The sequence below is a fragment of the Schistocerca cancellata genome, chromosome 1 (genome assembly GCF_023864275.1).
Source record: "Schistocerca cancellata isolate TAMUIC-IGC-003103 chromosome 1, iqSchCanc2.1, whole genome shotgun sequence".
NCBI lineage: Eukaryota > Metazoa > Arthropoda > Insecta > Orthoptera > Acrididae > Schistocerca > Schistocerca cancellata.
In genome coordinates this window covers 303187856-303209327 of record NC_064626.1, presented here as the reverse complement: position 1 = coordinate 303209327, position 21472 = coordinate 303187856, and the positions used below count along the sequence as shown (strand labels likewise).

Genomic DNA, 21472 nt, shown 5'->3' with positions numbered 1-21472 from the left:
TTCCAGAATGAGATTTTCGCTCTGCAACGGAGTGTGCGCTGATATGAAACTGTGAGGACGGGTCGTCAGTCCTGCTTCAGTAGCTCAAATGGTGATGCACTTGCCCGCGAAAGGCAAATGTCCCGATTTCGAGTCTCGGTCCGCCACACAGTTTTAATTTGCTAGGAAGTTTCATATCAGCGCACACTCCGGTGCAGGGTGAAAATCTCATTCAGGATTTTATTTACTAATTGATAAATGTTAAATTTATTCCTAATTCTCTTCATTCTTAATTCTGTCTAACCTACTAAATTCTTTTACTCGTCTGAGAAATTTCATTGCTTCTAACCGAATTCTGCTCTCTTGTTACTTACGTATGACTCGTGATTCACTTCCGCACACTACCGAGTGGGGTGGGATGTCTCCCAATATTGTGACAGACCTCATTTTGCCAGGCATAGTACAACAACTCGACGTGGCATGGGCTCAGCAAGTCGTTGCAATTCCCCAGCAGAAATACTGAGCTATATTTCCTCTATAGCCGTCCATAATTGCGAAAGTGCACGATTTTGTGCACGAATTGACCTCTTGATCATGTCCCACAAATTTTCGATGGGATTGATTTCGGTCGATATGGATAACCAGATAATTCGCTCGAACTGTCCAGAACGTTCTTCAAACCAATCACGGTCGCACTGCCACCCATAAATATTCAATCGTTGTCTGGGAACACGAAGTCCATGAACGGCTGCAAATGGTCTCCAAGTAGCTGAACATAACCGTTTCCAGTCCATTATCGATTCACGTGGCCCAGAGGACCCAGCTCATTCGACGTAATCACAGCCCACACCATCACGGAGCCACCACCAGCTTGCATAGTGCCTTGTGGACAACATTGGTCAATGGCTTCGTGGGGTCTACGCCACACTCGAGTCCTACCATTAGCTCTTACAAACTGAAATCGGGACTCATCTGACCGGGCTACGGTTTTTCAGTCGTTTAGCGTCCAACCGATATGACCACGAGCCCGGGAGAGGCGCTGCAGGCGACATAGTGCTTTTAGCAAAGGCACTCACGTCGGTCGGGTGCTGCTATAACCCATTAACACCAAATTTCGCCGCAATGTCCTAACCAATACGTTCATCGTACTTGCCACATTGATTTCTGGGGTTATTCCGCACAGTGCTTCTTGTCTGTTAGCACTGACAATTGTGCGCAAACGCCGCTGCTTTTGGTCGTTAAGTGAAGGCCGTTGGCTACTGTGTTGTCCGTAGTTACAGGTAGTGCCTGAAATTTGGTATTCTCGGCACACTCTTGATACTGAGGATACCGGAATATTGAATTCTCTAACGATTTCCGAAATGGAATGTCTTATGCGTCTAGTTCCAATAACCATTCCGCATTCAAAGTCTGTTAATTCTAATCGTGCTGCCATTATCACGTCGCAAACCCTTTCACGTTAATCACCTGAGTACTAATGACAGCTCCGGCAATGCACCTCGTGTACCACGCCATGTGTGTATGTGCACATTGCTATCCCATAACTTTTGTCACCTCAGTGTAAACTAGGGACAGTCATGGGCTTATAATATTTTAATATCCTCAATCTTTGTGTTTGTTTACTTTCTCTCTCTCTCTCTCTGTCTGTCTTTCTCTCTCTCTCTCTCTCTCTCTCTCTCTTTCTCTCTCTCTCTTTATCTTTCTCTCACTCTCTGTCCCTCACACACACAAACACACACACTGTCTGACAAAAAACTGAAACAGCCATAAGGCATCGTCGGACCTCAATGTAATTTCTTACACACGCACACGCCAACGGCTTCCTTGTAAATGGTTAGAATTGCAGTTCTCTGTGACACATGGAGCAGCCACCAGAGTATATTAGTGTTGTTCATGTTTAGTGTTTTTACCAGTGTGGTGACGTAATAAAAGTGCGTGAACAGCGTTATGTGTTCAGAGACCGGTTGGAAGCATATGGAGATATCACGTATTCGTGTAAGATAGCGTTATCAGCACCCAACCGAGTTTGAAAGTTAGAATTAAATTAATACCGTCAGCTGCTGACGGGCGTTGATATATATCAACGGGGGCAGGTGAAAATGTGTGCCCCGACCGGAACTCGAACCCGGGATCTATAGCTTACATGGTAGATGCTCTATCCATCTGAGCCACCGAGGGGACAGAGGATAGTGCTACTGCTGGCATTATCTCGCGCACGCCTCCCGCGAGAGGAGGAGCTACCTTTTGTAACTATTTATTTTTCTTCTGCCATACGTTTGCCCCCTTCTCCGATAATATTCCGTTCTAATTTGACGTCATTATGACCTGTGATGTTACGTCTGCAGCGGTTTGGAAGTTTAACTTTAATTATAAATAATAATAATTATTATAATAATTATTATTATTTCTTTCCTTTCTCAGACGTTATGTCTGGTTAAAAATGGAAAGTGACGCGGACCTTGATCATGCGTGACTTCCTTTTAACTGTACGGTATATGTTACATTGCATTTAGGAACTTTTGGGTAATTGAACATGTATCAATAGTTACAGATTTCTGTAGTTGTATATATACGTTTGGATTTAGCTGTATTGCGTTGATGTACTGGTGGATATTGTATGGTATAACTCCTGTAGTTGATAGTATAATTGGTATAATGTCAACTTTATCCTGATGCCACATGTCCTTGACTTCCTCAGCCAGTTGCATGTATTTTCAATTTTTTCTCCCGTTTTCTTCTGTATATTTGTTGCATTGGGTATGGATATTTCGATTAGTTGCGTTAATTTCTTCTTTTTATTGGCGATTATGATGTCAGGTTTGTTATGTGGTGTTGTTTTATATGTTATAATGGTTCTGTTCCAGTATAATTAGTATTCATCATTCTACAGTACGTTTTGTGGTGCATACTTGTATGTGGGAACGTGTTGTATTATTAGTTTATGTTGTATGGCAAGTTGTTGATATATTATTTTTGCTACTTTGTCATGTCTTCTGGTGTATTCTGTATTTGCTAGTATTGTACATCCGCTTGTGATGTGATCTACTGTTTCTATTTGTTGTTTGCAAAGTCTGCATTTATCTGTTGTGGTATTGGGATCTTTAATAATATGCTTGCTGTAATATCTGGTGATTATTATTTGATCCTGTATTGCAATCATGAATCCTTCCGTCTCACTGTATATATTGCCTTTTCTTAGCCATGTGTTGGATGCGTCTTGATCGATGTGTGGCTGTGTTAGATGATACGGGTGCTTGTCATGTAGTGTTTTCTTTTTCCAATTTACTTTCTTTGTATTTGTTGATGTTATGTGATCTAAAGGGTTGTAGAAGTGGTTATGAAATTGCAATGGTGTAGCCGATGTATTTATATGAGTGATTGCTTTGTGTATTTTGCTAGTTTCTGCTCGTTCCATAAAGAATTTTCTTAAATTGACTACCTGTCCATAATGTAGGTTTTTTATGTCGATAAAACCCCTTCCCCCTTCCTTTCTGCTTAATGTGAATCTTTCTGTTGATGAATGTATCTGATGTATTCTATGTTTGTGGCATTGTAATCGTGTAAGTGTATTGAGTGCTTCTAGTTCTGTGTTACTCCATTTCACTACTCCAAATGAATAGGTCAATATTTTTATAGCATAGGTATTTATAGCTTTTGTCTTGTTTCTTGCTGTCAATTATGTTTTCAGTATTTTTGCTAGTCTTTGTCTATATTTTTTCTTTTACTTCTTCTTTAATATTTGTATTATCTATTCCTATTTTTTGCCTGTATCCTAGACATTTATAAGCTTCTGTTTTTTTCCATCGCTTCTATGCAGACACAGTCAATAAGTAATGTTCTTTTTTAGTGTGTTTTCTCTTGACTATGCTATTTTTCTTACATTTGTCTGTTTCTAAAGCTATATTTATATCATTGCTGAATACTTCTGTTACCTTTAGTAACTGGTTGAGTTGTTGATTTGTTGCTGCCAGTAGTTTAAGTCGGGTGATGCTGAGGGAATTAGATTAGGGAATGAGACACTTAAAGTACTAAAGGAGTTTTGCTATTTGGGGAGCAAAATAACTGATGATGGTCGAAGTAGAGAGGATATAAAATGTAGACTGGCAGTGGCAAGGAAATCGTTTCTGAAGAAGAGAAATTTGTTAACATCGAGTATAGATTTAAGTGTCAGGAAGTCGTTTCTGGAAGTATTTGTATGGAGTGTAGCCATGTATGGAAGTGAAACATGGACAATAAAGAGTTTGGACAAGAAGAGAATAGAAGCTTTCGAAATGTGGTGCTACAGAAGAATGTTGAAGATTAGGTGGGTAGATCACATAACTAATGAGGAGGTATTGAATAGGATTGGGGAGAAGAGAAGTTTGTGGCACAACTAGACTAGAAGAAGGGATCGGTTGGTAGGACATGTCCTGAGGCATCAAGGGGTCACAAATTTAGCATTGGAGGGCAGCGTGGAAGGTAAAAATCGTAAAGGGAGACCAAGAGATGAATACACTAAGCAGATTCAGAAGGATGTAGGTTGCAGTAGGTACTGGGAGATGAAGGAGCTTGCACAGGATAGATTAGCATGGAGAGCTGCATCAAACCAGTCTCAGGACTGAAGACCACAACAAACAACAATAGTTTTAGATCATCCATGTATAGCAAATGTGTGATTTTGTGTTGGTATGTTCCAGTAATGTTATATCCATAATTTGTATTATTTAGCATGTTGGATAGTGGGTTCAAAGAAAGGCAGAACCAGAAAGGACTTAATGAGTCTCTTTGGTATATTCCACGCTTAATCTGTATTGGCTGTGATGTGATATTATTTGAATTTGTTTGGATATTGAGTGTGGTCTTCCAATTTTTCATTACTATGTTTAGGAACTGTATCGATTTAGGATCTACTTTGTATATTTCCAATATCTGTAGTAACCATGAGTGGGGTACACTATCAAAAGCTTTTTGGTAATCAATGTATGCGTAGTGTAGCGACCTTTGTTTAGTTTTAGCTTGATATGTCACTCTGCATCTATTATCAGTTGCTCTTTACGTCCTCGTGCTCCTTTGCAGCAGCCTTTTTGTTCTTCATTTATAGTTTTGTTCTGTGTTGTATGTGTCATTAATTTCTGTGTAATGACCGAAGTTAATATTTTATATATTGTTGGTAGGCATGTTATGGGGCGATATTCTGCTGGGTTTGCTGTGTCTGCTTGATCTTTAGGTTTCAGATAAGTTATTCCTTGTGTAAGTGTATCAGGGACTGTGTATGGGTCTGCAACGTAACTGTTAAATAATTTAGTTAGATGTGAATGTGTTGAGTTGAACTTCTTTAGCCAGAAATTTGCTATTTTATCTTTTCCAGGGGCTTTCCAATTGTTCGTAGAATTAATTGCTCGGGTGACTTCATGTTGCAAAATTATCACTTCAGGCATTTGTGGTATCACCTTGTATGTGTCTGTTTCTGCTTGTATCCATCGTGCATATCTGTTATGTTGTACCGTGTTTGACCGTATGTTGCCCCAGAAGTGTTCCATGTCTGTTATGTTTGGTGGACTGTCTATTTTAATGTGTGTGTTATCTGTTGTCTGATAAAATTTCTTTTGGTTTGTGTTGAATGTTTGGTTTTGTTTCCTTCTATTTTCACTTTTTTTGTATCTTCTAAGTCGTTTGGCCAATGCTTGTAATTTCTGCTTCTTTTCATCTAATTGCTCTATCGCTTCTTCTTTTGAAATTTTACCTAACCTTTTTCGTTTTTTGTCTGATATTTCATTTCTTATCAATTATGTTAGCTGTCTGATGTCTTTTCTAAGTTTTTCTATTCTGATCTGTAGCCTGTGTTACCATGCTGGTTTTGTGGGTTTCTTCTGTGTGTTGGTTGGTTCTGATCTCTGCCTAGTGTGTATATTCAGTGTAGTGAGTGCTCCTATATTAACCAGCAGTTGTGACTCTTCCATAGTTGTATTTTCATTTATTTTGTTGTGTATGATTGTGTTGATAGTTGTTATTGTTGTTTCGACTTGTGGGTTATTTGGGGGTGTATGCAAGAATGGTCTAATGTCTGTATTTGTGTCTTTGGATTCTATATATGTCAGCTGAAATTTTTCTTCTATATCTAACATGCGTGTCACTTCGTGTTCTATTTGTGCTTGTTCTGGTGGCTGTCTTAAGATTTCGTTTTCCTCTGATTGTTTAACTGATGCGTGTTGTTCTTTGTTTGTTTGCTCTGGGATGTTTGAGTCCATTACTGTATTTTCTTCCTCTTCTACTTCTGATTGCACATTATTTTGTTCCAGTATTTGTTGTACTTGTTGTTTGATGTTTTCTAGTTCTGTCTGGGGTATCCTGTTATTTTTGATTATTACACGGATCTGATCAGCTAGTCGTTGTTCTGTTAAAAATTTTAATTCTGGGTATCTTGTAATAAATGTTGTGTATACTTGTGATCTGTATCCAGTTGTGTTGGTTTCTAAGTTTGTTGCTTGGTAATAACAGAATATGAGGTGTCGGTTAACTTCATCTGACCATCTCATCCTCTGTCTTTGTTTCCCTTCTAGAGTAGTTGCAGGAATCATATCGTGCAAAACACCTCTATTTGGATTTAAATCATTTTCCATTGTGGACGGGTATAGGGTTCAAGCGTCGTCCCCGACCATGACAGCGCTTGTCCGAGGCTTCATTAGTTCTGTCCTGAATCAACTAATCACACTAAAAGGGGGGTTAGCCCTGTTAGTGGTTTGTTCTTTTCGTCGCCTTTTACGACTTGCAGAGCATACCGGAGGCATATTCTTTTCCCGGGCCTCCACGGGGTTTTTTATTATTATTATTATAAATAATAATAATAATGTATTACGTACTTTAATTTTCCAGAAGGCGGTAACTATCTTTCTCACAATGAAAGAAGCTTCTAAATGCTTACATTATTATTATTATTATTATTATTATTTTTGCGATCGTATTGACCAACTAGGATCACGTTAACAACTTCAGTTCCTATTCTTCCTTTGTTGTTGTTTCCTATTTTTCCAGTATTCCCTCATTTTCTCCCCATGAAGTCTCATCCTTTCTTCTGTCCATGTTGTTCCCGATTTTTTATTTCTTCTGCTTTGAAAGTCTTCCAAATTTAGTATTTTGTTTTTATTATTATTATTATAAATAATAATAATGTAGGCGGTATCTATCTGTCTCACAATGAAACAAGCTTCTAAATGCTTACATTTATCTTCTATTCACTCCTGCTCAGGCATTTTGCATCTCTTGTCAATATCATTAGTAAACTCTTATGCTTCCTTTTATGCTTCATTTGCTGCATGTTATAGTTTCTCCTTTCATCAGCTAAAGTCAATGTCTCCGGTGTTATCCAAGGATTTCTTGTAGTCTTGTCTTTTTGTCAATTTGATCCTCTGTTGGCTTCATTATTTCATCTCGTAAAGCAACCCATTCGTCTTCTATCGTAACCCTTTCCCCTGTTCTTGTCAATTGCTGCCCAATGCTCTAGCAATAACCTCTGTTTCACCTTATCCAGGTCCCATCTCCTTAAATTCCTACCTTTTTGCGATTTCTTTAGTTTTAATCTATAGTTCATAACCAATAAATTGTGGTCAGAGTCCACACCTGAACCTGGAAATTTCATTAAACATGATTCAGATAACCTTCCTTTTCACAAGCTGATTTCCCTTAATACGGGTGCGGGTTAAATGGAGAAGGCGACCAATCGGAATACATTGAACGCGAGCTGATTACTCACTTCATGTTACAAGAAAATTGCTCTGTTACGGTTTTAAGGGTATAAAAGAAATTACGAGGGCTATTCGGAAAGTAAGTTCCGATCGGTCGCGAAATGGGAAACGCTATGAAAACAAAAAATATTTCATTGCAATATTTAGCTAGAACTTCTAGCTATTTTTCTACACAGTCGCCGCTCCGACATTTTTCGTAGCGTTGTGCTAACTTTCCAATACCAATACTCTCGTCATAGAAAATAGCCACTTGTATTTTCCGCCAATACTCTACGTTGGTCTAGATGCCTTCAAGCCAGCGGTTCATGTAAGTAGAGATAAAACTCGGGGTCATCCTGTTATGGGTTGTATTGTGGGTGCTCAAATACTTCCCATCGAAAACGCTGCAGGAGCATCTTCACTGCCCCTGCAGAGTGCGGCCGAGAATTGTCATGAAGAAGGAGCCGCATGAGAGCTGCACTATGTGTGCTGCAAGACATCAGGCCCTCATACTTGGCGGGAGACGCTATGTCCCAGGCATCTTTACATGCTCACTGTGCATTCGGAACTGAAAACAGCGTCACGCAATCGACGGGCATACTGGAAACACTGGCCGACACATCTGTGCAAAGGTCCAACGAATTTTCACAGTGGTTTGCTTTTCGCGACCGATCGGAACTTACTTTCCGAATAGCTCTCGTACATGTTGTGAATGGCTCTCCATCCGAAAAAACATGCACTTGTCTCTCTCTCTCTCTCTCTCTCTCTCTCTCGCTCTCTCTTTCTCTCTCTTTCTCTTTTCCAACAATATTTCAGACAGAGCTATGCTACGATATAGCATCCGAACATATTATCGGCGTCAGTGTGGAGTACTGAACCGAAAGTGTTTAGAACGTCTAGGAATACCGTCGTTCTTAGCAGAGATATGTCGTGTCTGTAGGGCGAGAGTCCCGTTGCCACGGTCGATGCTGTGAGAAGGCGTGCAGGTGGCCTTGGAGCAGGATGCGCCTTCCATTTACGCCACTGGTGTGGTGCTGTGTTTCAGGGCGACTGAGGAGGTGTCGGTGCGCGTGCGGGACCCTGCACTGGGGGAGGCTCTGCTGACGCTGCCGGCCAACTCCGTGAGCACCCTGCTCTACACGTGAGTACGCCACTGGCGGCGCTAGCTGCTTGCTTGTTACACCGCAGCTGATACCAAAGATCTATATAAACAATAAGGTGCCACCATATTTGAAGCTAACTGAAAACTTAGCCACCAGGATTTGCAACGTCATGTTAATCGACATAGGCCTCTGTTAGCACAGAGTTATACAGTTTTGTTTGTCACGCAACAACGTTTACTATTACCAGTCGTTATTTTTTCTCTATTTATTGCCCGCACGACGCGTTTCGGGAAACAGTTCCCAAATACGAAGTGCGTTTTTTACTCTACTGGCCATTAAAATTGCTACACCACGAAGACCACGTGCTACAGACAGGTTAAAGATGCTGTGATATGCAAATGATTAGCTTTTGAGAGCATTCACACAAGGATGGCGCCGGTGGCGACACCTACACCGTCCTGGCATGAGGAAAGTTTCCAACCTATTTCTCATACACAAATGGCTCTGAGTACTATGGGACTTAACATCTTAGGTCATCAGACCCCTAGAACTTAGAACTACTTAAACCTAACTAACCTAAGCACATCACACACATCCATGCCCGAGGCAGGATTCGAACCTGCGACCGTAGCGGTCACGCGATTCCAGACTGAAGCGCCCAGAACCGCACGGCCACTACGACCGGCTTTCTCATACACAAACAGCAGTTCACCGGCGTTGCCTGGTGAAACGTTCTTGTGATGCATCGTGTAAGGAGGAGAAATGCGTACCATCACGTTTCCGACTTCGATAAAGGTCGGATTGTAGCCTATCGCGATTGCGGTTTATCGTATCGCGACATTGCTGCTCGCGTTGGTCAAGATCCAGTGACTATTAGCAGAATATGGAATCGGTGGTGTCAGGACGGTAATACGGTACGCCGTGCTGGATCCCAACAGCCTCGAATCACTATCAGTCGAGATGACAGGCATCTTATCCACATGGCTGTAACGGATCGTGCAGCCACGTCTCGATCCCTGAGTCAACATATGGGGACGTTTGCAAGTCAACAACAGTTCGACGACGTTTGCAGCAGCATGGACTAACAGCTTTGAGACCGTGGCTGCGGTTACCCTTGACGCTGCATCACAGACAGGAGCGTCTCCGATGGTGTACTCAACGACGAACCTGGGTGCACGTACGGCAAAACGTCATTTTGTCGGATGAATCCGGGTTCTGTTTTCAGCATAATGATAGTCATATCCACGTTTGGCGACACCACGGTGAACGCACATTGGAAGCGTGTATTCGTCGTCGCCATACTGGCGTATCACCCGGCGCGATTCTATGGGGTGCCATTGGTTACACGTCTCGGTCGCCTCTTGCTCGCATTGACGCACTTTGAACATTGGACGTTACATTTCAGATGTGTTGCGACCCGTGGCCCTACCGTTCATTCGATCCCTGAGAAACCCTACATTTCAGCAGGATAATGCTCGACCACGAGTTGCAGGTCCTGTACGGGATACAGAAAAGGTTCGACTGCTGCCCTGGCCACCACATTCTCCATATCTCTCACCATCTGAAAACGTCTGGTCAATGGTGGCCGAGCAACTGGCTCGTTACAATTCGCCAGTCACTACTCTTGATGAGCTGTGGTATTGTGTTGAAGCTGCATGGGCAGCTGTACCTGTACACGCCATCCAAGCTCTGTTTGTCTCAATGCCCAGGCGTATCAAGGCCGTTATTACGGCGAGAGGTGGTTGTTCTGGGTACTGATTTCTCAGGATCTATGCACCCAAATTGCGTGAAAATGTAATCACATGTCAGTTCTAGTATAATATATTTATCCAATGAATACCCGTTTATCATCTGCATTTTTTCCTAGCGTAGCAATTTTAATGGCCAGTAGTGTATGTTACATGACATCTTAAGAGTGTTGTTTGTGATGTGGGAGCTGCTGTATTATTCTGGTGACTTTAATGAAAACACGCGCCATTTGTGTCATTATTACCGAAATATCCTGCTCTATAGATCCTGGCGAATATCAGTGTAACTTCTGCATACAGTTATTTCATCTTTGACTTAGATAACGTTTAGCCTGTTTCGCTCTAGGAAGTTCTGTCGTACGTTTGTATCAAAGAAGTATATTAATATACGTTGCTGGTATTTGTAAGGAAAGCATAAGAGAGTAGTCTTAAATAAACATTTTAATACGCGGTTCGGAAGGTTAATTACCGTTGCTGTTGAGGACAATTCGAGATAAGTGAGCTAAAGCCTGTTTTATAGCGTCATGTTTTTTCTGTGGCTTTCAAATGGTTCAAATGGCTCTAACCACTATGGGACTTAACGTCTGAGGTCTCCGGTCCCCTAGACTTAGAACTACTTAAACCTAACTAACGTGAGGACATCACACACATTCATATCCAAGGCAGGATTCGAACCTGCGACCGTAGCAGCACCGCGGTTCCGGACTGAAGCGCCTAGAACCGCTCGGCCACAGCGGCCGGCTTCTGTAGCTTTCAGCACTTCTGGTGGAAGATGGGACTGCTGTGTTTCATCTCATACTGCGGAAGGATTTTTGTTTCTCGGAAAAGAGCATTTACCAGTAGGCCTAAGATGAGAGAAACATATATAAATATGCCAAGTAGGCTGCCGCTTATACCCAACTGCCATTTGTTGGTTACCCATCATTATTTTAGTTCCTTGTTTTTCAAAGGAACTCTGTACAAAAAAGTAAAGACTAGCATAATTAGAATTTATATACGTACATAGTTCATATTCCTATTTTAGTTATTGTATAACACGTAATTTTGCTCTGGACAAATAGATGTAATTTCGAAACACTAAGACAGACTAAATCCAGTAGAGAGACGTACTTTGATAAATTCGTCTACTTGACATTCCAAATGACCGCGAAGCTCCAGGAAATACGATGTAGAAATTTGGTAAATACGACAATTACAAGCAAGAAGTTTTACATATGAGAAAACGGCGGTATCTAGCAAAAGTACAACATTCCTACCGTATCGTTACAATTCATGCAGCTGTACACTGCATAGGCACTGGGCATCTTTTATGAACAACAAAAATATTTTAGAATGAGATTGTCACTCTGCAGCGGAGTGTGCGCTGATATGAAACTTCCTGACAGATTAAAACTGTGTGCCGGACCGAGACTCGAACTCGGGACCTTTGCCTTTCGCGGGCAAGTGCTCTGCCGATTTTTTTTTTTTTTTTTTTAATCTCATTTTGTTCACTTTTGTTCGTTGCATCTGCTCGGGGCGGACGTCGTAAGACATCCGTTTAAGTTCGTTGTTGATCCATTAACTCAGTTTTTTTATTACAGAAGGCAGCTAAACCCTCTGACCGAACACGCTGAGCTACCGTAATGGCTTCCGACTGAGCTACCCAAGCACGACCCACGCCCCGTCCTCACAGCATTACTTCTGCCAGTACCTCGTCTCCTACCGTCTCCGGGCCATCTCGGCCCGGCACACAGTTTTAATCTGCCAAAAATATTTTAATTTACGTTTCGATCAGAAAAACATATTTGCAACATCTGTTGTATCAGACCAATGTTCGGTGCGTTTGACGTTACAATATATGGTGGACAGTATTGTTTGTTGCTGTCATCAAAAATGTGTGTGAATTCCTAAAGGACCAAACTGCTGGGCCATCGTGCTGTCATCCAGAGCGCTGTAACGTGCAGGGAGCCTCTCTTTTGGTGATAGATGTCGCACATGCCGCCACTATACTGAATACAACATCCAGGTCAGCTGATGCGTTGGATTCGCTTGCAGCTGGCTTCTTTCTTTGTTTCTGCCAACGAGGATCCACGTCAATTCAACTGTCTTTTTCCGAGCTTTTAACTGCCGCCTAGTGCTCCTGCATTTGTTTCCGGTGTTATTCTTTGCTCTCTTGCGTCCACGCCTTCCCTGTCTTCAGCTTCGGCTTTTCCTGGAAGCCTTTGTGAGTTCGTAATTTTTCTTCGAGTGAGTCACGCTCCTGGATATCTTAAAGATAAATTTAATTCTTGTAGATATTTTCGACTTCCTTGAACCATGCCCCTTTGGTTTAATTATCTTGAAAGAGGGTTAATATCCTTCTAGATATCCTTTCTGGGCTAGTTCCTATCACGAGGCCATGTACACAAATGTGTCAGCAGGGGAACCAACCACCATTATTAAATAACAACTGCAGAAACAAGGGAACACAAAAAATGCACATGTTGATGAAATTGAAGCCATTTTAAACGTTATAATACAACAGAACTACTTCACTTTCAATAAGGACTTCTATTTGCAAGAAGTAGTCTAAATATTTCGTTCATAAAAGAGTCCATTATCAGGTTGCGAATATTGACAAATACACATACAAATACAACGGTCATCTGCGTCAGTCACTGGTTTATTTTGCCACTATTCATTTCGATGGTTCACATCATCATCTACTGTTTATTTGCATAGCTGATGTTGGTGAAGAGTACTAGCATCTTTTCACAGTAGCAATCCAGGGGTAGTGTACGAGTAGTTCATGTTGTGTCTCTTGCTAAGGATAAAAATTGTTTGTTTCACTTTTGAGGTTAAAAAACGTGAATTTCTGACAGTGAATGGTACTTACAGTGGCGGTAGAGTCGTTCTACGTCTGCATACTGCTGCCTGTTGTATGTCCTCTCTACTATGCATACAACAGGCAGCAGTATGCAGACGTAGTACGACTCTACCGCCACTGTAAGTACCATTCACTGTCAGAAATTCGCGTTTTTTAACCTCAAAAGCGACTTTTCTAAACAAACAATTTTTATCATTAGCAAAAGACAAAACACGAACTAAATTTGCCATTGGTATGCTACTGTGAAAAGACGTCTTATTCCACATATGCAGATCGTCTCATACAAGAAAATCACGCCGGCCTGAGTGGCCGAGCGGTTCTAGGCGCTTCAGTCTGGAACCGTGCGACCGCTACGGTCGCAGGTTCGAATCCTGCCTCGGGCATGGATGTGTGTGATGGCCTTAGGTTAGTTAGGCTTAAGTAGGTCTAAGTTCTAGGGGACTGATGACCTCAGATGTCAAGTCCCATAGTGCTCAGAGCCATTTGAACATCTGAAAAAGTATTTCACGAATAAGCAAATTTCTTTACGACTACTTTGCAGATGACATGCTCTCAAAACGATAAAAAGAGATTAAAAACAAACCATTTTTACAAGTAATGTAATTTCAGATGAGCAATCGAAGCAAAAAAAATGGTTCAAATGGCTCTGAGCACTATGGGACTTAACTACTGAGGTCATCAGTCCCCTAGAACTTAGAATTTATGAAACGTCCCCTTAGAACAATTATAGATGACTGTGCTTAAACTGACACACATATTTTTTTAGCGCAACGCAATCTGACTTTCAAAAATCCCTTCAAAAGAATGGCTCTGACTAACATTAACCTATACCTTTTACAAATCACTTACCTCACAAAAATCTTCGTTACTCGAACTACTGCAATACAGCGAGCGCCACTACTGCCAGCTAAATAAAAGATTCAAACTACGGAAGGCACTAACTACTGATAGGGATAGTTAGCAAATGAAAGATTTTAATGGAGAACAAGCAATGTATTTACCTTAATAGTGTTGAAAAATCATAATATACATAGCAGTTCATGACATCCAGTATTAGAAATTTCAAAACTCCGCCATTTCTCTCCCCACATCCACCACTGCTGGCGGCTCACCTCCAACTGCGCAACGCTACGCGCTGTTCACATCCAGCTGCCGCTGCCCAACACTACAATGGCAGACAACAATGCAAACTAGCCACAGACTGCACACAGCACAGCCAGTGATTTTCATATAGAGCGCTACGTAACGTTGCCAATAAGAAAACATAAACAGCCTACTTACATAAAGAAAACATAAACAGCCTACTTACAAATTACTTAAACCTAACTAAACTAAGGACATCACACACATCAATGCCCGAGGCAGGATTCGAACCTGCGACCGTAGCTGTCGCGCGGTTCCAGACTGTAGCGCCTAGAACCTCTCGGTCACCACGGCAATCGAAGCAAATAGAAGGAAATGCACGTATCATACTTTTTTGGCTTGAAATGGGAAAACAATCATAAACTTTGTATGATATTTTACAGAGTTAAATCGAGAGCCACAGAATCTGACACACAGATGTCAAAACATGTCTGGATAAATAGAAAAAGAAATACATCGTGTTTTCCATAAAGCGAAGTTAAAAAAAATCCTGTTTTCTCACTGATTACTAGGCCTACTGGCGCATTATCCCTACTTCCCTTTTGTATTAATAACACTTTTCTGACCTAACCACAAGCTCTGTTCATCCTTTCACCGAACTTCAATCTGTCTATCCCACCTACCTGATTAAGGGATTGAACAATGCATTCTCCGACTCGTAGAACGCTAGTTTTGGTTTTCCTGATAACGTCATCCTCCTGAGTAGGTTGGTTGGTTGGTTGATTTGGCGAAGGGGGTCAAACAGCGAAGTCACCGGCTGTGTCCTTTCAAAAGAACCATTCGAGCATTTGCCTGAAGTGATCAGGGAAATCACGGAAACGTAGATCAGGATGGCCGTACGCGGATTTGAACCGTCGTCCTCCGAAAATAAGTACAGTGTGCTAACCACTGTGCCACCTCGCTCGGTCTCCTGCGTAGCCCTCGACCTCTGGGGGATTATTTTATTTCGGAATATTTGAATATTTTACCCAAGAGGATGCCATGATCTTTACGCCTTACAGTTGAGTTGCATGCCCTTGTTTTCAGCAGTTCGCAACACCAATACAGCCAGGTGATTTGGCATCTCCATACATAACTCTCGGTTGTGGTTGAACCTATGTCTGTCTGTATCGTTGGGGCAAGCAGGCTACCCTAAGACGGCAGGATGGTTGGTTCACTTGCGGTGGAATCAATGTTCAGTCACAAAAATCTTTAATATTTTGCAGGATCACAACAAAATCTTCTGGTAATAAAGCAAATCTCTTATCATTTCTTCTGGAAAGCTCCTTTTTATTTAGGAGAGACACTGCAAACAATGGGTAAAAATAATAGTTAGGTTTATTTTAAAACCTTTCTCCGTGGCCGAGGCTGCTATCGCACGAATGTGAGGTGGCGCTCGGCTCCAGGGCAGACGTTCAAGATTCCAGTAGCGGAAGAAACTTTCACCACCAGCGTTTTGTCGGCACTTGGTGGAGACGGGGTAGGATTAAGTTCCAGATCTCCAGGCTTCACGTCAGCGTCTTGGATTAAATTCCAAACCCCTCCGCAGCGTGTCGTGGGGTGAGGGCGTGTGACACTGCTGACGATGGTCACTCGGATGGAGACGCTCAACGCGGCGGTCGAGAGGAACAGGCTGTGTGGCAACGCTGGACTACACCGCCTCCCTCCTCTTGTGAGCGTAAAAGCAAATACATGTCACATCACTACAAACATACTGTTTACAGCCACAAACACTCTTCATATACACTTAAGGCACAGTTACCACACGACTCGAAAACTCTTTCCAATTAGGCTTAATCTGCTGAACCCACCTTTAAGGACTACCAGCCAATAAGACTTTTTCTTTTCATTTTTGTTGTTAATTTTTTGTTTTACTTGTAACACGAGTAGTGCAAAAGAACATAGCGCTCGTTTTTATTAAATTTAAACCATTGTCGTACGTAAAAATAAGTGAATGACAAGTACGCAGTAACAGAAAAAAATGTACACATCATCTGTAAAATCAGTCGTTCTACATCATTTCTACAGAACTCGAGTAAATAAACTAACGGGCCATTAACTAACATGTGAGTGGCCGTGCGGTTAAAGGCGCTGCAGTCTGGAACCGCAAGACCGCTACGGTCGCAGGTTCGAATCCTGCCTCGGGCATGGATGTTTGTGATGTCCTTAGGTTAGTTAGGTTTAACTAGTTCTAAGTTCTAGGGGACTAATGACCTCAGCAGTTGAGTCCCATAGTGCTCAGAGCCAGCCAACTAACATGTGAGAATAGTTGATGGCGTTCACGCCTAAATCTATTCGGATCTAGTTCTCAGCAAAAGGTTGTCAGAACTGTTTGTCAAATATTCTCAAAAGAACGGATAATGTGATATTCCTTCTTCAGAATGGGCAGCAAAATTGTACACTACTGGCCATTAAAATTGCTACACCAAGAAGAAATGCAGATGATAAGCGGGTATTCATTGGACAAATATATTATGCTAGAACTGATATGTGATTACATTTTCAAGCAATTTGGGTGCATAGATCCTGAGAAATCAGTACCCAGAACAACCACCTGTGGCCGTAATAACGGCCTTGATACGCCTGGGCATTGAGTCAAACAGAGCTTGGATGGCGTGTACAGGTACAGCTGCCTATGCAGCTTCAGCACGATACCATAGTTCATCAAGAGTAGTGACTGGCGTATTGTGACGAGCCAGTTGCTCGGCCACCATTGACCAGACGGTTTCAATTGGTGGGAGATCTGGAGAATGTGCTGGCCAGGGCAGCACTCGAACATTTTCTGTATCCAGAAGTCCCGTTGAGGATCTGCAACATGCGGTCGTGCATTATCCTGCTGAAATGTAGGGTTTCGCAGGGATCGGATGAACGGAAGAGCCACGGGTCGTAACACATATGAAATGTAACGTCCACTGTTCAAAGTGCCGTCAATGAGAACAAGAGGTGACTGTAACGTGTAACCAATTGCACCTCATACCATCACGCCTGGATTCATCCGAAAAAATGACGTTTTGCCATTCGTGCACCCAGGTTCGTCGTTGAGTACACCATCGCAAGCGCTCCTGTCTGTGATGCAGCGTCAAGGGTAACCGCAGCCATGGTCTCCAAGCTGATAGTCCGTGCTGCTGCAAACGTCGTCGAACTGTTCGTACAGATGGTTGTTGTCTTGCAAACGTCCCTATCTGTTCACTCAGGGATCGAAACGTGGCTGCACGATCCGTCACAGCCATGCGGATAAGATGCCTGTCATCTCGACTGATAGAGATCCGAGGCCGCTGGGATTCAGCACGGCGTTGCATATTACCCTCTTGACACCACCGATTCCATATTCTGCTAACAGTCATTGGACCTCGACCAACGCGAGCAGCAATGTCGCGATACGATAAATCGGAATTGCGATAGGCTACAATCCGACCTTTATCAAAGTCGGAAACGTGATGGTGCGCATTTCTCCTCCTTACACGAGGTATCACAACAACGTTTCACCAGGCAACGCCGGTCAACTTCTGTTTGTGTATGAGAAATCGGTTGAAACTTTCCTCATGTCAGCACGTTATAGGTGTCGCCACCGGCGCCAACCTTGTGTGAATGCTCTGAAAAGCTAATCATTTGCATATCACAAAATCTTCTTCCTGTCGGTTAAATTTCGCGTCTGTAACACGTCATGTTCGTGGTGAAGCAATTTTAATGGCCAGTAGTGTATGTATTGGGCTCTGCGGCGTATGAATTAGCCTACCATTTCATATATAACATTACGCGTTGGCCTAAATGTCGTGTAATTAAATCAATATAGTCAAAATATAAAGTGATATCAAAAATTTCATTGCCTGAAGACAGTGAGCAGGTGTTCCAGCGAAATACTGAGAGTTTATATTATACATGCATCAGGAGGCACAAAGCTCGAGCGCCTTAGCTGCTGGAAAAATGTCTTTTCTAGTGCAATTGTTCAATAAATACTTGGTTTTATCTCAAACATCACTACAAACTCAATTTCAGCATTTAATCCCCCTGAAAATTAACTGTTCTTATTTTACAGGAGCAGCTGACGCAGACCACATGGATTCGAAATAGCGACGTAGCAACTTGGTCCTCGTGAACTGTGAAAGGAAGAGAGAGAAATATAAAAGAGCTGAATTATTTCCTTTGTGTTTAATTCGCAAGTTTTGTCAAATTCAAACTCGAACAGGTACAAAAATGTTACCAACTTCATGGGCTAATTATATATTCGAAACTATGCTTCAAGTAAATTCGCAGTTCACAAATTTTGTATAATATGCCTTCAATACTGTATATATGAAAAAAGTAAAGCTATATTCTTTTACGTGTTATTTAATTGTAAGTAAAAAATCATGTAGAAAATGCATTTACTTTATATAATTTATTAATCCCCTCTGCTACCCGCTAACCAACCTCTGAGGAAGTACGCTAATACTTCCATAGATAAGAAAAATAACTTATTTAGCAATGTTATCTACAATACAATGGTTAGTATTGTGAATTACATAAGAGTTCTTTCGCTTACGTCTGTTTTACTAACACAGTGAGGAAAGAGAATAAGAGTGTATTGCCCATCCTTCAAGACCAAACGTGTATCGACACAAAAATATTTTCTCGGGCGGTGTAACACGACACATACTGGAGAGGTAACAGGAAACGTGAGAGAAGAGAAATTAATGTGAATAACCTAAAACAGGTACAGTTCGACGGTGTGATCAGATGAGCTGGCCAACCAGTTGAAGAACTTTTTACAAAGTTTTTTACATGTAAATACAGACAGACAAATACCGCTATGTTTTGTGTGGGGCCGCTGCAGTAGGACGAAGTATTTGGAACATATAATTATTGTGTTACTGATATTTCACACAAGCTCTGCAGAAAATTGAGAAACTGAATAACAAATCCAATAAATTCAATTTTCTGTCATCAAATTACAGTCACCATAATGCAGAAAATGCACTACCTTCACATCTACTGTAAACCAAACCGCACAGTACAAATCTTTAAAAATAGTTATTACGTTTTCGTGCTCTAAAACGATATAAATAACCAGTATCAACTTGTACCATTCATATAGACTTGATAAATCACACAAAATGTCCGAAGTATCATACGAAGTGTTAAAGAGAGTAAATTCCCACAAACAGTTATCGAAAACCACGAGAGACGCAGTGAAAAAAGTTATACAAATTTCTGAAGAGAACAACATTATAAAGTAAAAAAACGAAAAGAAAGGTACTACTATATTGCATATATTTCTGACATTCTAATTACATGAAACATAAATACTTGTAGCCAAGATAGGCCCCGCCAAATTATGTAAAAAAGTACAATAAAACTATAATAAACATACACAAAGATTTTCAAGTGAGAGTAAGCACTCCATCATGTTTTACGCATTCAGTGAAATCGCATCACGTGTCTTTTGTTACGAAATTATTCTAAAGCTACCTCAGTTATACTCATAGTAACTTTACGATCACTCTGCTGTGCTATACGAAAAGAGATGACATTGTAAAGTTGAAGTAAATAATTTTGAAATCTGTAGAATATAAATCAGCCTTCGATTTCTCATTGTTCTTTTGTTTTATAGCTGATTTCGATGTGTTGGATTATCTGCTGTCGTTCTAAACTACTGCATAGAACATAAAAGTTTTGCATCCAAGACAGGCAAATGTGTAAAACACACACAATTGTCCCGTAGTGTTAGGACGCTGTCAGCACACAGTTTGCTGTCGGTGACCTTATAGTACGGATCAGTTGTGTTCTTTTTCTTATAGTTTCATTATGTGCTTACGTGTAGTGATGGCTGCTATCTTGACTACAGATCTTTTTTGAATACTGTCTGCTGACGGTGAAATTACAATAGGGGTCAATTGTGTATGTTTATTACAGTTTTATTGTACTTTTTTACAGCATTTAACGCGGATCTATCCCGGCTACAAGTATTTACTATTCATGTAATTAGAATGTCAGAAATATTTGGTGATAATCAACTAAATCTAAAAGCTCCAGAAAAAAATAAAAATATTTAGGATGAAGGTTCTTATACAAAGGTTGCCCAGAAAGTAATGAACGTCAATTTTTTTCCTTCAGCAATTCTTTATTGAACATATGAGAACTACACACAGCAAAGAATGGTGTTTTATCTACACACCCTATTTTTCCACGTAATCTCCAACCCGAAACAAGGGCGTGTGTGCCCTATCCGTACCATTCCGAGTCCTGGTGACGGAGCCAGTGTTTCACTGTGTGAATCACCTCTTCACCTCCTCAAAATGTCTTCCGCGAATGGCATCCTTTAATGGCGAATGACAAATCGTGGAGCTCCGCCGAACCGCTTTCTGATGACTCCACCCTCCATGCCCAGCGACTAACTGTACTTCTGTCGACAGCAAATGCTCCATAGATTTTGCACAAGTGTTTGTGAATATTCTTTCTCTGCAGTACGAAATTCAATAACGGCACGTTGCTTGTAACGTACAGGGTGTTTCAAAAATGACCGGTATATTTGAAATGGCAATAAAAACTAAACGAGCAGCGATAGAAATACACCGTTTGTTGCAATATGCTTGGGACAACAGTACATTTTCAGGCGGACGAACTTTCGAAATTACAGTAGTTACAATTTTCAACAACAGATGGCGCTGCAAGTGATGTGAAAGATATAGAAGACAACGCAGTCTGTGGGTGCGCCATTCTGTACGTCGTCTTTCTGCTGTAAGCGTGTGCTGTTCACAACGTGCAAGTGTGTTGTGGACAACATGGTTTATTCCTTAGAACAGAGGATTTTTCTGGTGTTGGAATTCCACCGCCTAGAACACAGTGTTGTTGCAACAAGACGAAGTTTTCAACGGAGGTTTAATGTAACCAAAGGACTGAAAAGCGATACAATAAAGGATCTGTTTGAAAAATTTCAACGGACTGGGAACGTGATGGATGAACGTGCTGGAAAGGTAGGGCGACCACGTACGGCAA

The 21472-nt window shown here is 41.4% G+C and overlaps 1 protein-coding gene across 1 annotated transcript in view; it reads left to right on the top strand.

Annotated features, from left to right (window-relative positions):
- Positions 1-18831, top strand: part of LOC126161022 (lysosomal acid glucosylceramidase-like) — a 174899-nt gene extending 156068 nt beyond the window's left edge. The window contains exons 10-11 of the mRNA XM_049916957.1: positions 8725-8820; positions 18534-18831. Coding sequence (XP_049772914.1) covers positions 8725-8820; positions 18534-18543 — 106 coding nt within the window. The 3' untranslated portion in view covers positions 18544-18831. The remainder of the gene's footprint in view (positions 1-8724; positions 8821-18533) is intronic.
- The last annotated feature ends 2641 nt before the right edge of the window (positions 18832-21472 follow it).